The sequence below is a fragment of the Mirounga angustirostris genome, unplaced genomic scaffold, assembly GCF_029215605.1.
Source record: "Mirounga angustirostris isolate CCGP_5_RB_7025 unplaced genomic scaffold, mMirAng1.0.hap1 SCAF_6, whole genome shotgun sequence".
NCBI lineage: Eukaryota > Metazoa > Chordata > Mammalia > Carnivora > Phocidae > Mirounga > Mirounga angustirostris.
The window spans coordinates 129,797,470-129,815,499 of record NW_026991714.1 but is presented as its reverse complement, the minus strand read 5'-3'; the positions used below and the strand labels follow the sequence as shown (position 1 = coordinate 129,815,499).

At 57.4% G+C, this 18,030-nt stretch overlaps 1 protein-coding gene across 2 annotated transcripts in view; it reads left to right on the top strand.

Annotated features, from left to right (window-relative positions):
- Window positions 1–18,030, top strand: part of SH3PXD2A (SH3 and PX domains 2A) — a 235,545-nt gene that overhangs the window by 135,777 nt on the left and 81,738 nt on the right. For both annotated transcript variants that reach the window (XM_045878755.3, XM_045878753.3), the window contains exon 6: window positions 17,185–17,213. In XM_045878755.3, coding sequence (XP_045734711.1) covers window positions 17,185–17,213 — 29 coding nt within the window. The remainder of the gene's footprint in view (window positions 1–17,184; window positions 17,214–18,030) is intronic.

The window sequence follows — 18,030 nt, the reverse complement described above, 5'->3', positions numbered from 1 at the left end:
ATCACTCCACCTCTCCAAATCTGTGAAAGCCTCTGGGTCTGTGAAAGTGGCCAACGGTAACCACGTGGTGGGGTAATGGGAAGGTTCAGGGTGCTAATGCCCGTAAGCACCTTGAGAGCGCCTGACCCAGTGCGGCTCGTTCACAGGAACTTCCGTTCTCCTTCCCTTTCTTCCAGAGCCCAGGCCTGGGTGCAGAGGGGCGGCTCTGGAAAGGCTGGAGGATGGAAGTGGCCAGCTCTGCGAGCACTTGCCAGGGTTGGTGCTGATGGTGGGGTGCGGCTGCCCCCCTCCGCCCCCAGGCACCCCACCGGCAGTCAAGAACTCCGAGGGGTCCGTGTTCCTGGCCTTCCCCGGGGGCACGGGTGGCCTGGGAACTGGAGTGGAGAGCCCACTCGCCCTGTGCTTTGCTGAGTCCCGGTGAGACCCTTGCCAGTAGGCTCTGCCACCACCCACCTGGCCTGGGACGTGGCCCACACTGTCCCTCCAGCCCCTCTGCCGTCGGCAGTATACAAATAGTCTCTTTATGTGGAGGTGAGAGAGCCAGCTGGATGGAGGGACCGTGGGTCCACTGGGAGCTGGGGGCTGGAACAGCACAGAACTTTATGCAGGCAGACCGTGCCCACCCCCTGCCGGGGCCCCCTTTGCCCTGGGTGGGCAGGTGGGAGGAAGGTGCCCATAGGAAGCTGATTCCAACCCACTTGAAAGGGGCATTGGCTCTGGGGAACAAGAGTTTCTGAGGGCCCGATGGTCGTGCTGGGTGGGAAGTGCAGGGAGGCCAACTAAACAGCCCAGCTAAGAGCAAAGGCTCTACAGAGAGAGGGTTATTCCGTTTTCAGGCCTGGCACAGGGATTCAGCTCTCTCGAGTGGGAGTGGGAAGGAGGTGGTGGGATAGGAAAGGTGGAGGGGTCCGGGGGTGTGTGTGTTTCCCTGAAATCTTAGCCTCAGGAAGACGGTCCCCCATGGGCCCCTTCCCTTGCTCCCAAGGCCATAGGCTGAGCCCCCCACAGAGCCCCGGATGCCTGCTTTGCAGTTATGTCATGTTCGAGGGTGTCTCCATTCCCCCTCCCTTGTAATTATTACCCCTCCATTGTAACCAGTCCTCTGGTTAGCTACCCCTCCACTGGGAGTCCATAGCAGAGCTGACCCTCGAACACAGGTCTTCAGCCTCCTAGCCTAGGGCTCCCTCGGTTGGCATCCAGGCAGGAGGCATTTGCTCATTCAAGCATTTTTGATCATCTTCTTGGCGTGAGGCACGGGCCCATGGAAGTGGACACAGCTCAGCCCTCCCCGTGGGGAGCTTGTGGTCTGAGCAGACAGACAGCACAAGCAGGGCCTGGCTTGCCTCTGTGGGAGGCAGCAGAGCACGATAGGGCTCTGGCTAGTACCCTGGCTCCTTCCCCACCTACTCCGTGGCCTGAGAATTACTTAAACGCCAAGACCTCAGTTTCTTCACCTGTAAAATGGGACTTATAACAGCTGCCAATCCCGTGGAGGTGGCAGAAACCAAACAAGTGATTATACAGGTGCTGGGCCGTCCACAGCAGTAGGCTGGCCTGGTGAGGTGGTCAGGGCAGCCTCCCTGGAGAGGTGAGGCCAGAGACACCCACTGCAGGGGAATGGGAGACAGGGACATTCAGGTCAGAGAGAGTCCCTGAGACTGGGCAGTTTGAAGGAATTGAAAGAAATTCTGTCTTCCTGGAGACTGAGAGCGTTGGCTAGGGCTAGGCCAGAGGAGTTGGGCCTGAGGCATCCAGTGTCCAGGGGGTGACCTTGGACAGTCATTAACCCTTCCTGTGTTTCAGCGTCAGGTGAAGGAGCAAAATTTGGGGTTCTCTAGGGTCCCTCCTGGCTCTGGCATTCTGTGATCTTATCAGGACCCGCTGGCTATTGCAATGCTCCAAGCATGTAGCAACTGGAATCTGCAGGGGTGCCTGATGGCTATGGGAAAGAAAGACTTTCATAGATACAGTCAGATGTGGAAGAGACAAGCATTCTGCAGGTCATGTGACCCTTCCCTTTCACAAGCCCTGTAGATTGGAGTTTAGGCACCTCTTAACTTTGGGTGACTTAGTACTTGGGATCTGTGTGTATCTCGCTCCACCTTGTGGAAATTTGGGGCATTACAGTTGCCTGTGTGGGGGCAGATGCCCGTAGATTTGGCTGATACCGCCAAAAACTGTGCTGGGTCCTTGAGCATGATCTTGTTTAACCATCTGTATAATTCTGTGAGATTTATGCCTCCTTTTCTGTAGATGAGGAAGCTTAGGCTCATGTTGGTTAAGTTACCTCTCAACTAGTAAGTGTCAGAGGCTGGATTCAAACCCTTCCAACTTCAGATCTACACCCAGCTAACCACACATGGGTGTGTGATGGAGAGAAGCATGGGGACCATGGCCAGGGTGACTAGCTCCAAATTGCCAGTTGGGACCCTGTATCTGACCAGAGGGCAGAATAGTTGAATTAGGACCCCATGGTTGCTGTGGTCACAGATGGGGGCTGTTGAAGGTACAAGATGAGGGCACTTTCCATATGTGGGGACTCTTTAAGGGGAGCCCAGGCTTCTTGTCAGCCCACATCCTTGAAAAGTTACCAGGCTTAGGAGCCCCAGGGCCAGTTCCGGGTACCCTCCCTGAGACCCCGGCCCCCAGCCTCCAGAGCTCCCAGGAGGGCCTTCCTGCTGTGGCTCAGACCTCTGACATGCTTCCAGAACCAGCCTCACTCTGTCGTCCTGAAAGGGAAGCCAGGTGCTGCCCAGACTGATACCTGATTTGGGCCCTCCTTGGGCCCAGCTCTGACCCCAGCATCAAACCAAGCCCTTAAGCCCCCCTCACTCCCTCTCTATCACGTGGCCCATTTATCACATGAGGAACCCTGAATTAATGGGACCCCCTTCCCTTTACCCCACCCCGGGACACACAGCCTGAGGCTCTCCCTACCTGAGGCTAGGCAGGAGATTTTATTTTCAAATAGCCTTATTGAGATAAAATTGACATGAGACAAAAACCACTGATTTTAAGTGTACAGTTAATCCAATGACTATTAGTAAATTTCTAGAGTTTTGTGCAACCATCCCCACAATCCAGTTTTAGAACTTTTTTTTAAAGGTTTAATTTATTTATTTGACAGAGCACAAGAGAGCAGGGGGAGGGGCAGAGGGAGAAGCAGGCTCGCCACTGAGCAGGGAGCCCGATGCCAGACTCCATCCCAGGACCCTGGGATCATGACCTGAGCGGAAGGCAGATGCTTAACCAACTGAGCCACCCAGGCGCCCAAGTTTTTAGAACTAAAAGGATCCGAGGGAGGTTTTTAATTCTTCCCCAAAAGGAGCCCCCATTAGCATCCCTTCCCTTGCTGCTGTCTGGGAAGAGGAGATGTATGTTCCTGGAGACTGGGTTTTTTCCTCTACTGTATTCTGCTCTGATTTCTAGACCTTCTGTTAGTTCTGGCTGCTTTGGCCCTTGCACAAATTGTTCAGTAGCCCACGGGCAAGGCCTGCTTCACCTTCTCAGTGCTGCTCTGAGATGGACTGGCCATTGAGTGGGGGCCTCGGGTGGAGGGCTTCGGGTGCTCACCTTGCACTTCATCCCCATCCCCAGGAAGTGCACATACGGTTTCGCCCCACAGGGCATCTGGGAAGGCTAGTAGGCACAGGCAACAGGCCTAGGGGCTAAGCCACAAGATGAGCAACTCTCTACTGGGGCAACCTGCAGGCAGGGCAGGGGTTTAGCAGAAAGCAATGTATGTGTTTTAGCTCATTTAATTTTTGCATCTATCCATGAGGTGGGCAACCTTATTTTCCCCAATTTCCAGTTAAACCCACTAAGGCAAAGGGACGTCATGTGACTTGCAAAGCTGATGCGTGGCAGAGATGATGAGAATCCGGCAGTCCGGTGGGAGAGCCTGGCTCGCACCCTCAGTAAAGCTCACCAAGTGCTTAGCACACTGCCTGGCACGTGCTCATAATCCCTGGGACCTATTTTTGCCACTGCCATTGTTGGGCTGCGACGTGGTGAGGGAGGAGCCAGAGGCCTGGCCAGCCAGTGCCCTCACGACGCTCAGCACGCAGCCGTGTCAGTTGGCCGTTTCTGGAGCCATCCAAACAGCCTCTGCTGTCCGGGTCTGGGTTGCATCCCACTGAGAGGCAGGAGGGGAGGGCTGCCCCCAGCCCCAGCCTTCAGACAGCCTCCAGCCCTGCCCTCACGTTGCACTGACAGGTTCTGCAGGGTTGGGGGGTGGGGTGGGGCAATGATTTGCCCAAGGTCACCCAGAGAAACTGGACTAGCACCACGTTGTTTGACTGAGTCCAGTGTTCCTCTGGCTCTTGGAAACTTCCCCAGCTGATTTCCAGAGCATCCTGCATGCTGGTGCACAGAAGGGCACCTGGCGGCCCGAGCTCTACCTTTACGGAGACTCGAATCAAAGCCTACCTGATGGCTGGGAGGAGGGGCCGGCGTCTCTGAATGGCCAGGGAAGTGGGAGCTGGACTGTGGTCAGGTCTGATCTAATTACGCAGAAGCAGGCTCCCAATTACAGAAGGCGGTGCCTGCCAAGCCAGAGAATTTAAGGTTAATGGCAGGAAGTGCTCTGGCCCCCACTTCATGCAAGAGAGGGCACCTGTGAGACTGTCTTACTGGTCAGAGCCTCCCAGAGGCCGGCAGGGCTGCAGGCAGCCACCCTGAGAGCCAGAGGACAGGGGACGTGGGTTGTCCCCATGTTGGCATGTCTGGGTAAAGCCCCCACTATGTGTTGGTCATGTGCTAGGTCCAGCAGACTATGAGGATCTTGGTGGGCAAGTGGGGTGGAGGGGAGTGGATACTTCATGTCAGAGACAGGGAGAAGCAGGTGTCTCGGTTCAGAATACTGCAGAAGCAGGTCTGGGGAGGATTTGAACCCAGGCAGTTTATTTGGGAGGTGATACCAGGAGACGCCAGTGAGGGAGTGAAGTTAGGCAGGGGAGGGAAGGCAGCCAAAAGTAGTGCATGATCAACCAGATGCCCTGTGGGCCACTGGGGCCTCATCCCATAGGGAGTTCTGGGAGCTGGCCAAGGACTGGTGGTCCCACCCAAGGGCAGGGCTTTTATGCACCCACTGAGGTTTCTTCCTCCGGCTCTCCTGCTCCCCCCTCCCCCGTCCACCTCTAAAGAGCAGCCAGAGGGGGCTTTCCAAAGAGCCTGTGTAAGTTACCACTGACATGGCTCTCCATGGTGCTTAGGATGACTTCCAGGCAGGTTCGAGGTGGCCTGGGCCTGGGAGGCCTGGTTCCCTACCCATCCCCAGCCTGAAGGCCCCAGCCCCCGCCCCCCATTCCATCTGCTCCTCATGTTCTCCTAGAATCCTCACTCCTCAGAGAGACCACACTTTCTCTCCATCTCTGCAACCTTTCCCTTTTCTTCACAGCTCTTAACCCAGGTTACCAGTTTGCTTGGAGGGAGAGGGCCTGGCCTGATGGAGGCCTGTGAGTGCTGGCTTGGAGGCTTCTGAGCGGGAGGGTGGGAAGGCTGATAGACAGGAAGGATACAAAGATCAGGATCGTGGCGGTTCCAAGCACTGGCTTAGGACTCAGCTGGCACTGGGTTCAGATCTCAGCTCGCTACTGAGCTAGCCTCTTAAACAGGCCGCCCTTCCTAAGCACACGCGTGCCCTTGTTCTCAGACTCGGGCCCACAGGGGAGCCAGGCAAAGGAGGCACTGTGGTCCAGCTGGGGAAGGGAGGGACCCATGTGAGGCACTAACACATCCCGCAGCAGAATGCAGGCTGTCAGCAAGAGCCTGCAGCCTCGCTGTGCTGGCCCGGTAGTTCCCATGGCAACCCTGCATGACGTCACAGCCAGGGGATGGAGCCCAGGACACCAAGGCCATCCTCACCAATGGAGGGGAAACGCACTGAGCCATCAGGGTGAACTCTGCATGTAGAGACTGTCCAAGTACTTCAGCATTTTATACACACTAACATCCACATTTGCTGACCCACCCATAGTCATCAAGGAGGACCCCCTGCAGGAAGCAGCACTTCCACTGGGCTTCGCCGGGGAAAATGGAGTGGAGGGTAGAGACCCAGGGTCTGCCCGAGGCCAGCTCAGGATCATGCCGCAGCTCTGGCCAGCCCCTCAGAAGCCCCCGGCAGCCCCGAGCCAGGTTTCCCGTGGTCAGGACATTGGTGCCTTCATTCAGCAAACACCTGCTGTGCCTTGCCCTGGGTGAGGCCTGGGGAGACCGGGCCTGCCTCCTGCGGCCTGCCGTGGAGGGGAGGAGACAGCAAAGACATCGTAGTAATGTAAGAACTACAAAGGAAAAGAGGGTGCCATGCCAGGCCACGTTCTGGAGGCGTCCGAAGGAGAGAAAGTTAGAGGGAGGCAGAGCCCAGGACAGCATCATCAGCCAGCGTCTCTGTTCCCAGAATTCATGACAACTCTGCCAAGAGAAACAGCCCCTCTGGAGACTGTCAAACCTGCCCTTGCGTGAGGCCGGGCTGTCTTCGGGCTGCAGACCCAGTCCGGGCCTGCTGGAGGCTCCCTTCCGAGGCAGAGCCTCCAAGAGCCTGCCCAGGGAAACTCGTCCGCCAGGGTGCTCTGGATAGGCCACATTAGAGTCAGAAACCACCGCCTCCCTGAGTGGGTGGTCGGGGACACTGCACCGCATGTCTTAGCCAGGGTCCCCTTCCTCACACGAGAGCTGAAGTTGTAACCTCCCCAAGAAAGTGTCTACAACTCGATGGTGTTGTATGGTGTTGACCCCAAGTCTTTGCCTCCATCTTACCTTTTCCCTACCTACTCTTAATTTAGCATATCTGGATTTTAAGGTGTCCTTACAGCCACAGGAGGTAAATGATTGGAGCACTATACTAAGACAACTTGGGCTCACTAGCTGTGTTACTTTAGGCAAGTCACATACCCTCCCTGATCCTCCATTTCTCTTCTGTAACATGGAGGAAATAAGAGAATCTACCACATAGGAGTGTTGTGAGAATAAAATGAGCTGGTATATGTCAAGGGCTTAGTTTGGTAGCTGGTCTTACGTAAATGCTTGAAAAAGTACCATTCTCGTCAATTACAGTATAATAATAATAACAGCAATAATAGCAGTATCCCCCCCTCCCCCAACACACACACCCACACACATCTTTGGGAAAGAAGGGCTCACTCGGTGTGGGAGGGCTGTTCAGTGGTGACGCCTACTAAGGCCTGACCCACCCCCTGCGTCCCCCTCCCCATTCCCCTCCATGCTCTGGGGTCCAAGGGCTCAGGCCTCCTCCAGGGCCACAGAGGACTTCTTGGCAGCAGACGCTCAGGTGTCATTACAAAGCAGAGGATGAAGGTGGTGGCCCAGGGCTGGCCCACAGGGATCTACAATGGGTGTCCTGGAGAGCAGTGAATTCACTGGTTGGAGCCCGGCTGACCCAGAGGAGAGAGCACGTTCAGTGCTGGAAGGAGGGCTGGAGCAGGAAGCCGGTACCCAGGGCTCCGGCTTGCCCGTCCGTGGCACGTGGCGTGCAGGCCTGTCTGGGGCCCGGAGCTGGAGGCCTCTCTGCAGAAGTTAAGAGGGGCCCAGTCCTTGATTTTTTCAGTCAGGGAAACCAAGGCACAGAGAGAGGGCCATCCCCCAGGTTATGCTCTGGTTCAGACAGAGTTGAACCTGAAACCCAGGTCTTGGGCCCCCCCCACCACCACCACGTTGGGCAGCCCGGTTTGGTATCTTTCAAGACTCCTGGGTCCACCCTCTCTCTCACATGCTGCTCAGGGGAGGCAGTAGTTGAGGAAGTGCCCTTGGGAAGCCCCCAGCCTGCTGTGGGCCCAGGTTGGCCTGGAGCATCCCAAGTGTGGCAGCTGCCTGCTCCTTCATGGAGCAACACTGCTTGGGCCAGCTATGAGGGGGACCCACACTTGGCTGTCACCCCTGCTGCCTCCAACCAATGAGGGCCAAGGCCCCCGGGAGTCCTGGCAGCCTGGCAGCAGCTGGGCTGCCTGGGGAATAGGAAAATCTAACAGCCACATAGATGGGGCTTGAACCACTCAGCTCTGCCACCCACCAGCCACATGGTCTTGGCAAAGTGGCTTTCCCCACCCTCCCTCCCCCCCAAGCCTGGGTTTCTTCGTCTCTAAACAGGCACCCCAAGCCTTGGCCCACCCCGCTAGGGCCAGCCAGGCCCGTCTCCCCACGTCCTCCCCAAGCCGCTCCGCCCCCACCCCGAGCCACTGGGCCTGTGCGGGGCTCTGTGGCTGGGCGGTGGGGCCAGTGGGCTGTGCAGGGGGCTCAGGCATTCTCGCCTTTATCGAGCCTGCTGGCCCCCAGGCACTTCACAGGCATCAACTTCTTTTGTCCTCCAGCGATCCAGTTAGGCGGGTGCTATTGGGCTCTTCAGTCTGCAGAGCAGAAAGGAAGACAGAGACCCTCAGAACGATCTGGCAGCGCTGGGATCTGAAGACAGGCAGCTGCCTACATATGCATCTCCCGCACGAGCCGCGTTCAGCTCAGTGGTCTAGCCCACACTGTCCAATGTACTGGGCAGTGCACTGTGGCTATTTAAGTTAAAATTTGTGCTAGATCAGAGTATCAGTTCTCGGGTCATACTAGCCACATTCCAAGTGGCAGTGCCCGCCAGATTGGCCAGTGCCGATGGAGGCCATTTCTATCGGTGATCACCGTTCTATTGGGCCGCTCGGGCTGGGGCACCACTGGGTGTTGGGGACAGAATTGGGACACTCGGTGCCATGGGGGGTCAGAATCGCAACGGACTTTCTGGGCTGGAATGTTGTGCAACACTGGAGAGGGTGGGAGGGCGCGTGAGGAGGCCATGAGCGCAAATAGCCTTGCTTCCCCGCTGCTCACTGTGTGGGTCCAGGCAGGAACAAGCAGAGCTGGGCCTTGGAGGCTCCTGGGCGGCTGTGGGAAGCAGAGAGCCCTTGGCCTAGCTCGAAGTTAGGCCAGGGCTGGGGAGCGAGTGGCCTACAGCCGGGGGCCAACCTGGAGGTCTGCTCAGCAGTGCGGCCCCAGTGTGTATCTCACTCACTCACACACACACACACACACACACAGATCATGCACACTTCTGCGAAAGGGGCCACTATAGTGTGGACCGAAGCAGTCTTCTGTCTTCCCCGAAACAAGTGCCCATCCCACGGGCTACACAGGGAAAAGCAGAACCAGATGGAAACCGGACTGTCGCGGAGCTTAGTGCTGCCACCTTCTAGGGGAAGACCTTTTGTTACACACATCACCCCTGGGTTTCTCCCATCAAGTTTCTTCTACAATCTAAGCCATGTGCCTTCACTTGAGTCCAGCCCCAGGTGCAGGTCCTGCCCACCCCCGCCCCAGGCAGACAGCCTCCCTGAGGTCTCCTCACCCTCTGCTCCTAGCACACACACGAGCACACGCCAATACACACACATACACCCCCACACACGCACGCAAGATCCCATATCTGTTCCTGCCCCTGCACCTTTGCTCACCTCCTCCTTTCCACCTAAACCTCCTTCCTGCCTCTGCTCTTTCTAATATTCATCTTTCAAGGCTAGCTCTAGAGCCCCCTCTTCTAGACAGCCCTTCCCAACTGCCCCAGACCCCTCTGACCTCCCCTTCCCAGGAAATTCCTATACAACAAATCCTTTTGACCAGGATATCAAATCACAAAGTGACTGTATGTTTTCTTTTCCCGCGTGTTTTTCTTGTCGCTCCCAGCTAGACAGTGTGCTCTGTGAGGGCAGAACTCTTGTGTCTTCTGCTCAGACACAAGACTGGGTTGGGTCTCAGTTAAGACATGGACAGCTGGGTGGACAGACAAATGTCCTTGGAGACAGACCGGGAAAGCCTGCAAACATGGAAGACCCCCTCTGCCCTCCTCTCTCCAGGACCTTTGCATTTTGTCACTGCCCCTTCCAGAAGTCCAGGGAGACCCACAGCCAGGCAGCAGAGGGTGCCGAGGCTCAGGCAGCCTGTGGGAGGCTCACAGCGCTCTGCAGCCAGAGGGCTGAGCAGCCTCATTTTCCCTCGAGGAAACCAGCTTTGTGCCTGCACCCCCGCCTCCCCCTCCTCCACAGACTGCTCATCAGCTGCCATCCAGGTGGGACTTCTTGGCATGCACACAAGTGGAGACCCAGACCCATTGTTTCCAGGGTCCTGAGCTGGCCCCCTGGGCAATAGGGCCAGAGCCTCATGAAGTCCATACCCACAAGGATGGGCCCGTCAGCAATTCCTATATCCTGGCCGCCATCCACACTCCATCGAGCCCCTGCTGTGAAGTCAGGCTCTCGGCCAGGTTCTCTCCAAGTGCCAGGTTCTGTTTTAAGAGCTTTGCACATGGTCTCACGTCATTCCCACCACAAACGTAGGGTATTTATGTCTCCCTTTGACAACTGAAAGTCCAGAGAGGGTAAGTGACTTGCTTGTGTCACCGAGTGGCAAGTGGCTGAGCCAGGCTCCACCCCACCCACACTCTTAACCCTCTGCTCTGAGGCCTGGACACAGTGGAACTATCCGCGGGCTGGCAGCATGCTCAGGGCCTTTGCCCAACATGGTGAGTCCAGCCAGAGAAGACAGATAGACAGCGCTTTGTCTTTTTGCTGTGGATGGAGCTGCGGCAGAGACGCTCTGGGATGTTCGGCAGATAAGCACAAGGCCAGGGAGGTTTCTGGGCTGTGCCGTAGCCCTGGCATGGACCTCTCTGAGACTCAGCCTGGGGGGCCCCCAAGACCCTTTCCCTCCCCAGGAATTCGGCTTTTTCGCCCAGGGCAGGAATTCCGGCCTCTCTGGACTAGCCACATGGCCACAATGGGGCCCATTCTCGGGACCCTGGAAAACACATCCTATGGAGAAAGGACGGATTCTTGTCGGACACAAGGGCCCTCAGTGCCCCAGTTTACATCAGGGCACAAATGGGGGTAATGAACAGCATTCATCCCCCCCGTCTGTCTTTCCTGGAGGTCGCTGCCCCGCAGGACCATTCCGTTCAAAGGCTCTGAAAAGCCAGAACAGAGACCCAGCTAGGGGCTAAGCGGGGTGGGAGATTCCCCCAGCCGTCCCCCGACCTCAGCTGACCTGAAGTACCTTTGCCCAGACCCTCCTCTCTCAGCTTCTGGACCAACATGCTCTGCCCCACTGCATTGGTTTCACAGAGAATCAACAGGCTGTGCGGGCACCTGGAAGTACCCTCCCGTGAGGGCTGGGAAACGGGCCCCGAACCTTCATTGGTCACTGTTGTCAGTGTCACTTTTTCTGCCATAGTGACACATTTCCCATCACAACCCAATACAGATGAGTAAGTAGGTGGACATCCGAAACAGGTTTCACGAGACAATACTGACCTCACCATGACGGACGTCATCGTTTCATCTATATTTTTTAAATGCTTATTGGGACACACCAGGTTGGTTTCAGAACTCAGTAAGGGGTCACAGCCTGTGACTTGAAAGCCGTTAGTTTGAAGTGGCCTGCCCAGGTGCACCAGCTGCTGGGGCAGAGCTGGGCCCAGAACCGGGATCTGTTGATGTCAGTGCCAGACTTGGCATTAGCTCTTTCCCGTCCTGCCCCCGACCGCCTGCCTCGCCTCTTAACAAAAATCTTCCTCCAGTCACACTCTGACCACATCCCTCCCTGACTCCGAAATCTTCTGGATTTCACAGGGGGACATCGACCCCACCCCACCCCTTCCCCGACCCCCTCCGGCCTGGCCTTTTCCTGCCCGTCCATCTGCTTACCCACCCTCCCCAGTTCAACTCCTCCTGTTTGGAGCTGCTTGTTCCTGGTTCTAGAGCCTTCCACTACCCTCTGCTCTCTCCATGGATCCAAATGCCTCTGATCCTTCAAGGCTCAGCTCAAAGCCCACTGCTCCTGGAAGCCTGTCTTAGATGTTCCGTGACTCCAGGATCTCTCTTTTTTCTGCACTTGGAATATAACCACTCCTGTGCCTCTTGGAATGTCTCAGAATGTTAGGTTTCTCACTGTGCTGGTTAGTTCTCTTCCCCCAACTTCACCCTAAACTCGCAGGCCAGAGCAGGTCGTTTCTCCTGTGCCTGCCCAGGCCTTCACAAGCAGCCTACGGCAGGAGCTGAAAACATGCTCAGTGGCGGATAATGTCAGTCAAGATCATTGTTACACATCTCACGGGCTCCGTGTCACTGCCCTGGCCACGGTTGCATACCCTCACTCCAGCCCCCCGAGTCCAGGCCCCACCCAGGTCCCCTGAGACCCTGGGCTCTCAAGGTCACCCCCAGAGCCAGCCAGCAGGCCTCTCACGCAGTTTCAAGCAGCAGCAGGCCCTGCAGACGGGCGTCCTGGGCCGAGTGGCCAATGTCAGCCAGCAGACAGGAGGGTGAGAACATCAGGCTGGAAGTTCCTGCGTGCGTGTCCTCCTCTGTCAGGGCACTCTCTAATGGGAGCAAGAATGGGAGGGAGAGGGGGTGGCAGGCAGCAGAGGACTCAGAGTTCCACCTGGCAGGGACTCAGCGTCCTTCCACAGAGCTGGCCTGGCCAGACCCTCAGCGGCTCTCCTACCCCGGGGGATCCCTGACTGGCAGGACGGCCACCTCCTTTCCCCAGCAAGAACCTGTCCCTGCTGCTCCTGCATCCCCTTCTTGCAGCCCGCTCCCCGGCGGGCCTCAGGGTGGGGAGGACCCCGTCAGCAATGTCACTTCAGCTTCGGGAGGCTGGGCAAACCACGGAAGCCCTCAGGAGCTCAGTCTTCCTATTCATAAAATGGGTTACCACCACCCCTGCCTATTTCCAAGCCCTGAAGGTCACATGGGTTCCAGGAACTCTCAGGGGAGGGCAGAGAGTGGGACGGCGTGTGCCAAGATAGGTGACCAGTAGGTAGGAATTGTTAACTGCCTTTCCTGCCCCCCACCTCCGGCCTCATGCGCTTTGCTGTCTCCAGCCCAGCCCCTTCACTAGAACGTCTGCAGGAGGAGAGCAGCGTGTCTCACCCAGAGAAATTAAAGTGGGAAAAAAGCGGGGGAAAGTAAGCTGACCCACCTTTCAGCCATAGCATGAAAATGCAGGACCTTCATGTCTTGTGGCTTGGGGCTCAGAGAGTAGGCCACTCTGGGAGGTTAAAGGCACCTGATAAGTGAGCCCAGGCGTGCCAATTCCTAGGGGTCAGTGTCTCCCTGAAAGTATGGTTGTAGCCAGACGAGCCCTGTTCAGACGTTCATTGTGTGGAAAAGGGCTCTTCCTGGGTGGACTGCGCTCGGCAGAGAGCAGGCTTGTTTGGTGTCTGCGAAAGGGCAAAACTCTGCAAACGGGGCTGGAGTTGCCCCTGCTTCGTACTGTGCTGCCAGCATCATGGTGACGTCCAAGTTTAAACAGGACTTTGCCATTTGGCTAGCAACTGAGGTGGGGTCAGTTCCAGGTGTGAAAGACTAATAACAAGGACAATTTATATGGCATTTTCTGGGCCGGGCACTACGCAAGCCCTTTTATGCATACTGTACATTTCATCTTCCCTAAATCTTAAGGTACTGCTATTATCCCCATTCTACAGATAGAGAAACAGAGGCTCAAGATGGCCACCCAGCCAGCAAGTAGCAGAGGGTTGAACTGGGCTCTCTCTGCTTCCGGAACCTGTCCCCTGCACCCTAGAGGCAGGGACAGGAGATGAACTGTTTATATCCCGAGATTGTGGGGGAGGGGATGGGGGAGGCCTCAGGAGTCTGAGATGAGGGAGGGGTACAGTGCTGTGTTGGAGGAACTCCACCCCTCTCCCCCCCAGCCAGGCCAGACCTATGGACAAGAGGTTGGCCAACTGTCCCAGTCTGCCTGGAATGGCCGGGTCACTGTACCTGGGGGCTTAGTCATCCTCAGTACCAGTTGTGGAGAAGGCTGAGTGGCCTGTTGGGACCAGATCAGGATACAGCCTGGGAGCCTTTGCAATTACATTAGCTTCTGGCGGCACTAGAGGGAGACTGGCCTTCCCCTCCCCTTCTGCTTCCTATGGCTCCCTGGGATATAGTGATTCAGCAGCAAGTTGCAAGGAGGCTAGACTGTGACCTACCTGAGTGGAATCACCAGCAGGGTGGGGGCTGTCAGCACCAGCTCTGGGCAAGAATTGGAGCAAGGAGGGGAAGAATGGGAGGCGGTCTTGAGTTGTTAGGGAGCTGAACCACGGCAGAGGGTCCTGCAGTCCTGCCCGGGCCAGGACTGACTGCAGTGCAGCTGGAGGTGGCCAGGCCCTGCCTTCCCCCCGCCCGTGCCCTGATATGTGAGGGATGGGGGAGTCCCTGCCACTGGGTACCTAAGCCGCTTCTCAGCATATCCAGCGCCTGAAAATACGAAATGGCTTTGTTCAAAGGTGCCCAACCAGAAACTTGCAAGAGGTTCCCTCTTAGGGCCAGGTCTGCTCGGCCGGAGGCCAGGTGCCCTATGCCGGCCACTCCCACCATTCAGTCAGAGCTCAGCCACCCCCACTGACCCAGGTGCTTCTCTGGGTCAGATGTTCCCCTCCCTTCCTTGCACCCATGGCTCTGGGGTGGCAGTGTTTGAGGATCTGAGCGCCAAGGCCTGGGTTCTCCGTGCCTAATGCCAGCCTTGCCCCTACTCATTGTGTGACCTTGAACAAGTTGTCACTTCTCTAAGCTTTGACCTCCTCACCTGTAAACCGTGGAAGCCACACCTCCTGCAGAAGGGTCCCGGTGGAAAGGGCTTATACTTCCGTTAAAGGACAGGCCGGCCGGGGATCTGTCTGGAAGCTTCTTTGGCACGCAAGCACATCGTTCTTAGGAAGCAGAAATGTTTCTTAGCGGTGGCTGGGGTCCTGATGGAGACTGCAGTGCCCCCTGGTACCACTCCTGCCTGCCTGTCAGGGTTGTAGCGAAGGGATGGAGTTCTCGGCCAGCACTTGTCAGAGATGCAGACAGTGTGGTTGGCTGGAGTGGGGCTCCACGTCTGAATTTGTAACCAGCTCCCCAGATGAGCCTGTTGAATAACCAAGCTGAGTATTGCTGCCTGGGCACCTGGAAATTACGTCCCTCTCCCACTCCCAAGCCTCGGTGTGCTCTTGTCACCCGAGAATGACCTGCCTGCCTCCCTTCTTGGTGCTGTTGACAAGCTCAAAGCGAATCCTGGGCAGCCGGCAGCTGCACAAACGAGAGAGGAAGAAGGTAGGCGGCTATGGCACTGTGAGGAAGCCACGGCCGCCTGGGCCACCGGCAGCCAGCAGATGGTCAGCGGGCCATTGTGGTCCCAGGCCCCCGAGGGCTTCCCCTCAGGACCCGCAGGAACATAGCGGAGCAGGGAGGCACCTTTCCGTTTCCCAGGCCTCCCTCCCTCTGGACAAAAGCCTGAGAAATGAGTTCCTCCCCGGGAGTGGCAAGTCGGCTGAGCAGGACATAGCCACCATGTGAGCTTCAAGGGGCCCAGCCAGGCACTCTGGGACACAGTCTCTCCTGGTCTTCCCTTCTGTCCTAGAGAGATGAGCATGCCCGGACTGCCAGGTCAGGGTCGGGGGGCGAATGGGAACTCCCCACCTTCCTAACTCCTCTTGGAGGCCACAGATTTAGCAGGTCCTCCTCTGCCCCATCCACCCTACCATTTCCATTCTTGGCAGGTGGGTATATATATATACCACTGCTCTTTCCAAGTTGGATGACCTTGGGCAGTGGCTGAGCTTCTGTTTCTTCATCTGTAAAATGGGGGTGATAGGACCTTCCTCTTAGTGTGGATGTGAGGATTGAAAGAAGCATGGAATACTAAGGGAGTTCTCAAACTGAGATGGGCAGGTAGGGGGAAGGTATCAGAAATGCAGATTCCTGGGCCTCAGCCCCAGCTTTCTGATTCACTGGGGGTCTGAGCCCAAACTTTAGAAAACTTAGGAGCCTAGGAGAGGTGGAACCCCTCACCCTTGGCTGTGCAAGCAAATCACGTTGGTGCTTAACTCCCCAAAAGCTCAGGCTATACCCCTAGGCCTCCAGAATCAGAATCTCGGGGCATCTCCATGAGGTTGACCCTCTTTCTTATGAACCCGCCGTTCCTTCCTCCACAAAATCATTTCTTTCCAGCAGACCTAACCGGCCAGTTCGCTTAGACCAAAGTCCAGCAATTGGCAGTTTCTTTGATCCCCCAGGGAAAATAAAGGCATTTCCTCTAGTCTCCGGATAGACCCCCAGCCCGCCTCTCCTGAGCCCTCCAGGAGCCTTCAGCGTTTCAGAGGCCTGTAACGCTCGGCTCCCCGAGGATTGGTGAATGGAAGCGGTTGTGGGAGGGGCCAAAGGCAGAAACAAGGGCAGGGTTTGGTGATCTTGAGTCTGGATTAAGTCCGTGCTGGAGGGCCGGGGAGGCCCCAGCCCTGGGGTAGTCCAGGGCAGGTTAATGGAGGCTGGGAGGTGTTGAGTTATTGCTATTAACGAGATCTGAACCCAGTACTCACTCAGAAGCTCAACCTCCATTCTTACTATTCCTAGCCTCACAGTTAACCCTTGCATTGTGCTGTGCCCTCCCTCACCGCTGCTGAATCCGTTTCCCAGCCTGAGCCTTTAAGGTGAAAGACATATCTGTTCAATATTCAGCCTACAGCCAATATATATCCGCACCTACACCCGGCCCAGGGGAAGTAATGGGAGGAGTCAAGCCACAGTGTGACTTCAGGGAGCCTGGGGTCTAGGACAGGGGCAGACTTTAATTAAGGGTCACACAAATCTGTAATTATGCAGAGGAGAGGAGATGGGGAGGATGTTGAGGAAGACACGCTGAGGAGGTGACATTTCAGTCGTGACTGGAAGTCTGAGTGGGCATGAGCAAGCGTTGCAAAGAACTGGGAGGGGACGCTTCTGTAGGGGAGGGGAGCGGGCGCTTGTCATATAGGGCCTCAGTTTCCCTATTTACGAAGTGTGTGAGAACCTGCCCCGCCCTCCCCCTCCCGCTGAGGACCGGGAAGGTGCCCACCGAGCCCCTCCCGTCTGGCCGGCCGGGGGCGGGGCGGGGCCCGCGGCTCGCGCCCGGCCCGGCTGCCCCGGGGGGGGGGGGGGAGCGGGGGGAACGGGGGGAGACGGGGGGGGACGGGGGGGGACGGGCTGGCGCGGCGCGCAGTGCGTGCGGCTGCGGAGCGCGCGGCTCGCGGGCAGCCAGGATCACATGAGCAGTGGTGCCGGGGACCGTCTGCAGCCTGCCCGTGGGCGCCCCGCAGCCGCAGCCCCGCAGCCCCGCAGCCCCGCGCCCCTGCCCGGCCCTAACCATGTCTGTCTGTTGTTGCTTCTTTTTCAGGGACTATGGCAGTTCCAAGAGGAAATCAGGTAAGGGAGCCTCCGGGCGTTTTTCCTTCCAACCTCCCCTCCCGCTTCGCGCTCGTGCTCTCGGATCCTGCAGAGGACTTTCTGGGGTCTTGTCCTTGCCGGCCGCTCCCGCGGGGCGGTGTTCCCTTCAGGTGTCCCTCTCCCCAGCCCATGGCCCCTAAGCTCTCTGGTACTCATCCCTTCTCCCACCGAGCCCCTCAGGCTCTCCCCGGGTTCTCCCGGTGGGAATGCGGGTGGGTGCATGGGAGGGTGTGGGGGTGTCTCGTGAAGGGCCCCCGCAACGCTGGCAGCCAGATCCTACCCCCCTCCCCCCGTGGGCTGCGGTGCCTATTGCTGGGCACTGCTGTGACTTCTCCTTGGGTCCTTCCGGTGGTGTGGCGGTGATGAGGGGGTTAACAGAGACGCAGGGTTTTTCCCTTACGAAGGTGAGATCCTGGACTGAAAAGGGGGTCCTACTTGAGTGGCTGTGAGTTTTTAACGCCTGCAACACAAACCTTCTCCTTTTCCCCCAGCTCTGAGCGCTTTCTCATTGCTGCGGGGGTGGGGGCTCTACGTGGTGGCAGCAGAGGCCTGGATGGGAGCGGGCCGACCGGCCCTGGCATTGGCCTGACAGGTGCCAGGGTCCACCCAGAGTTTGCGAAAGGGGTGGGAACAGAGAGAGAGGCGGGGCAAGTCTTCGGACGCTGGGTGCTGGGCGCTGGGCGATGTCGGCTGGGGTCAGAGAAGGATTCTCTCCGGGTGGGGGAGGCGGGGTTCTGCACGTGCCTGGGTGTGGGTGACGCACAGTTCATTGGGGGAGGGTGGTCCCTAGGAGTTA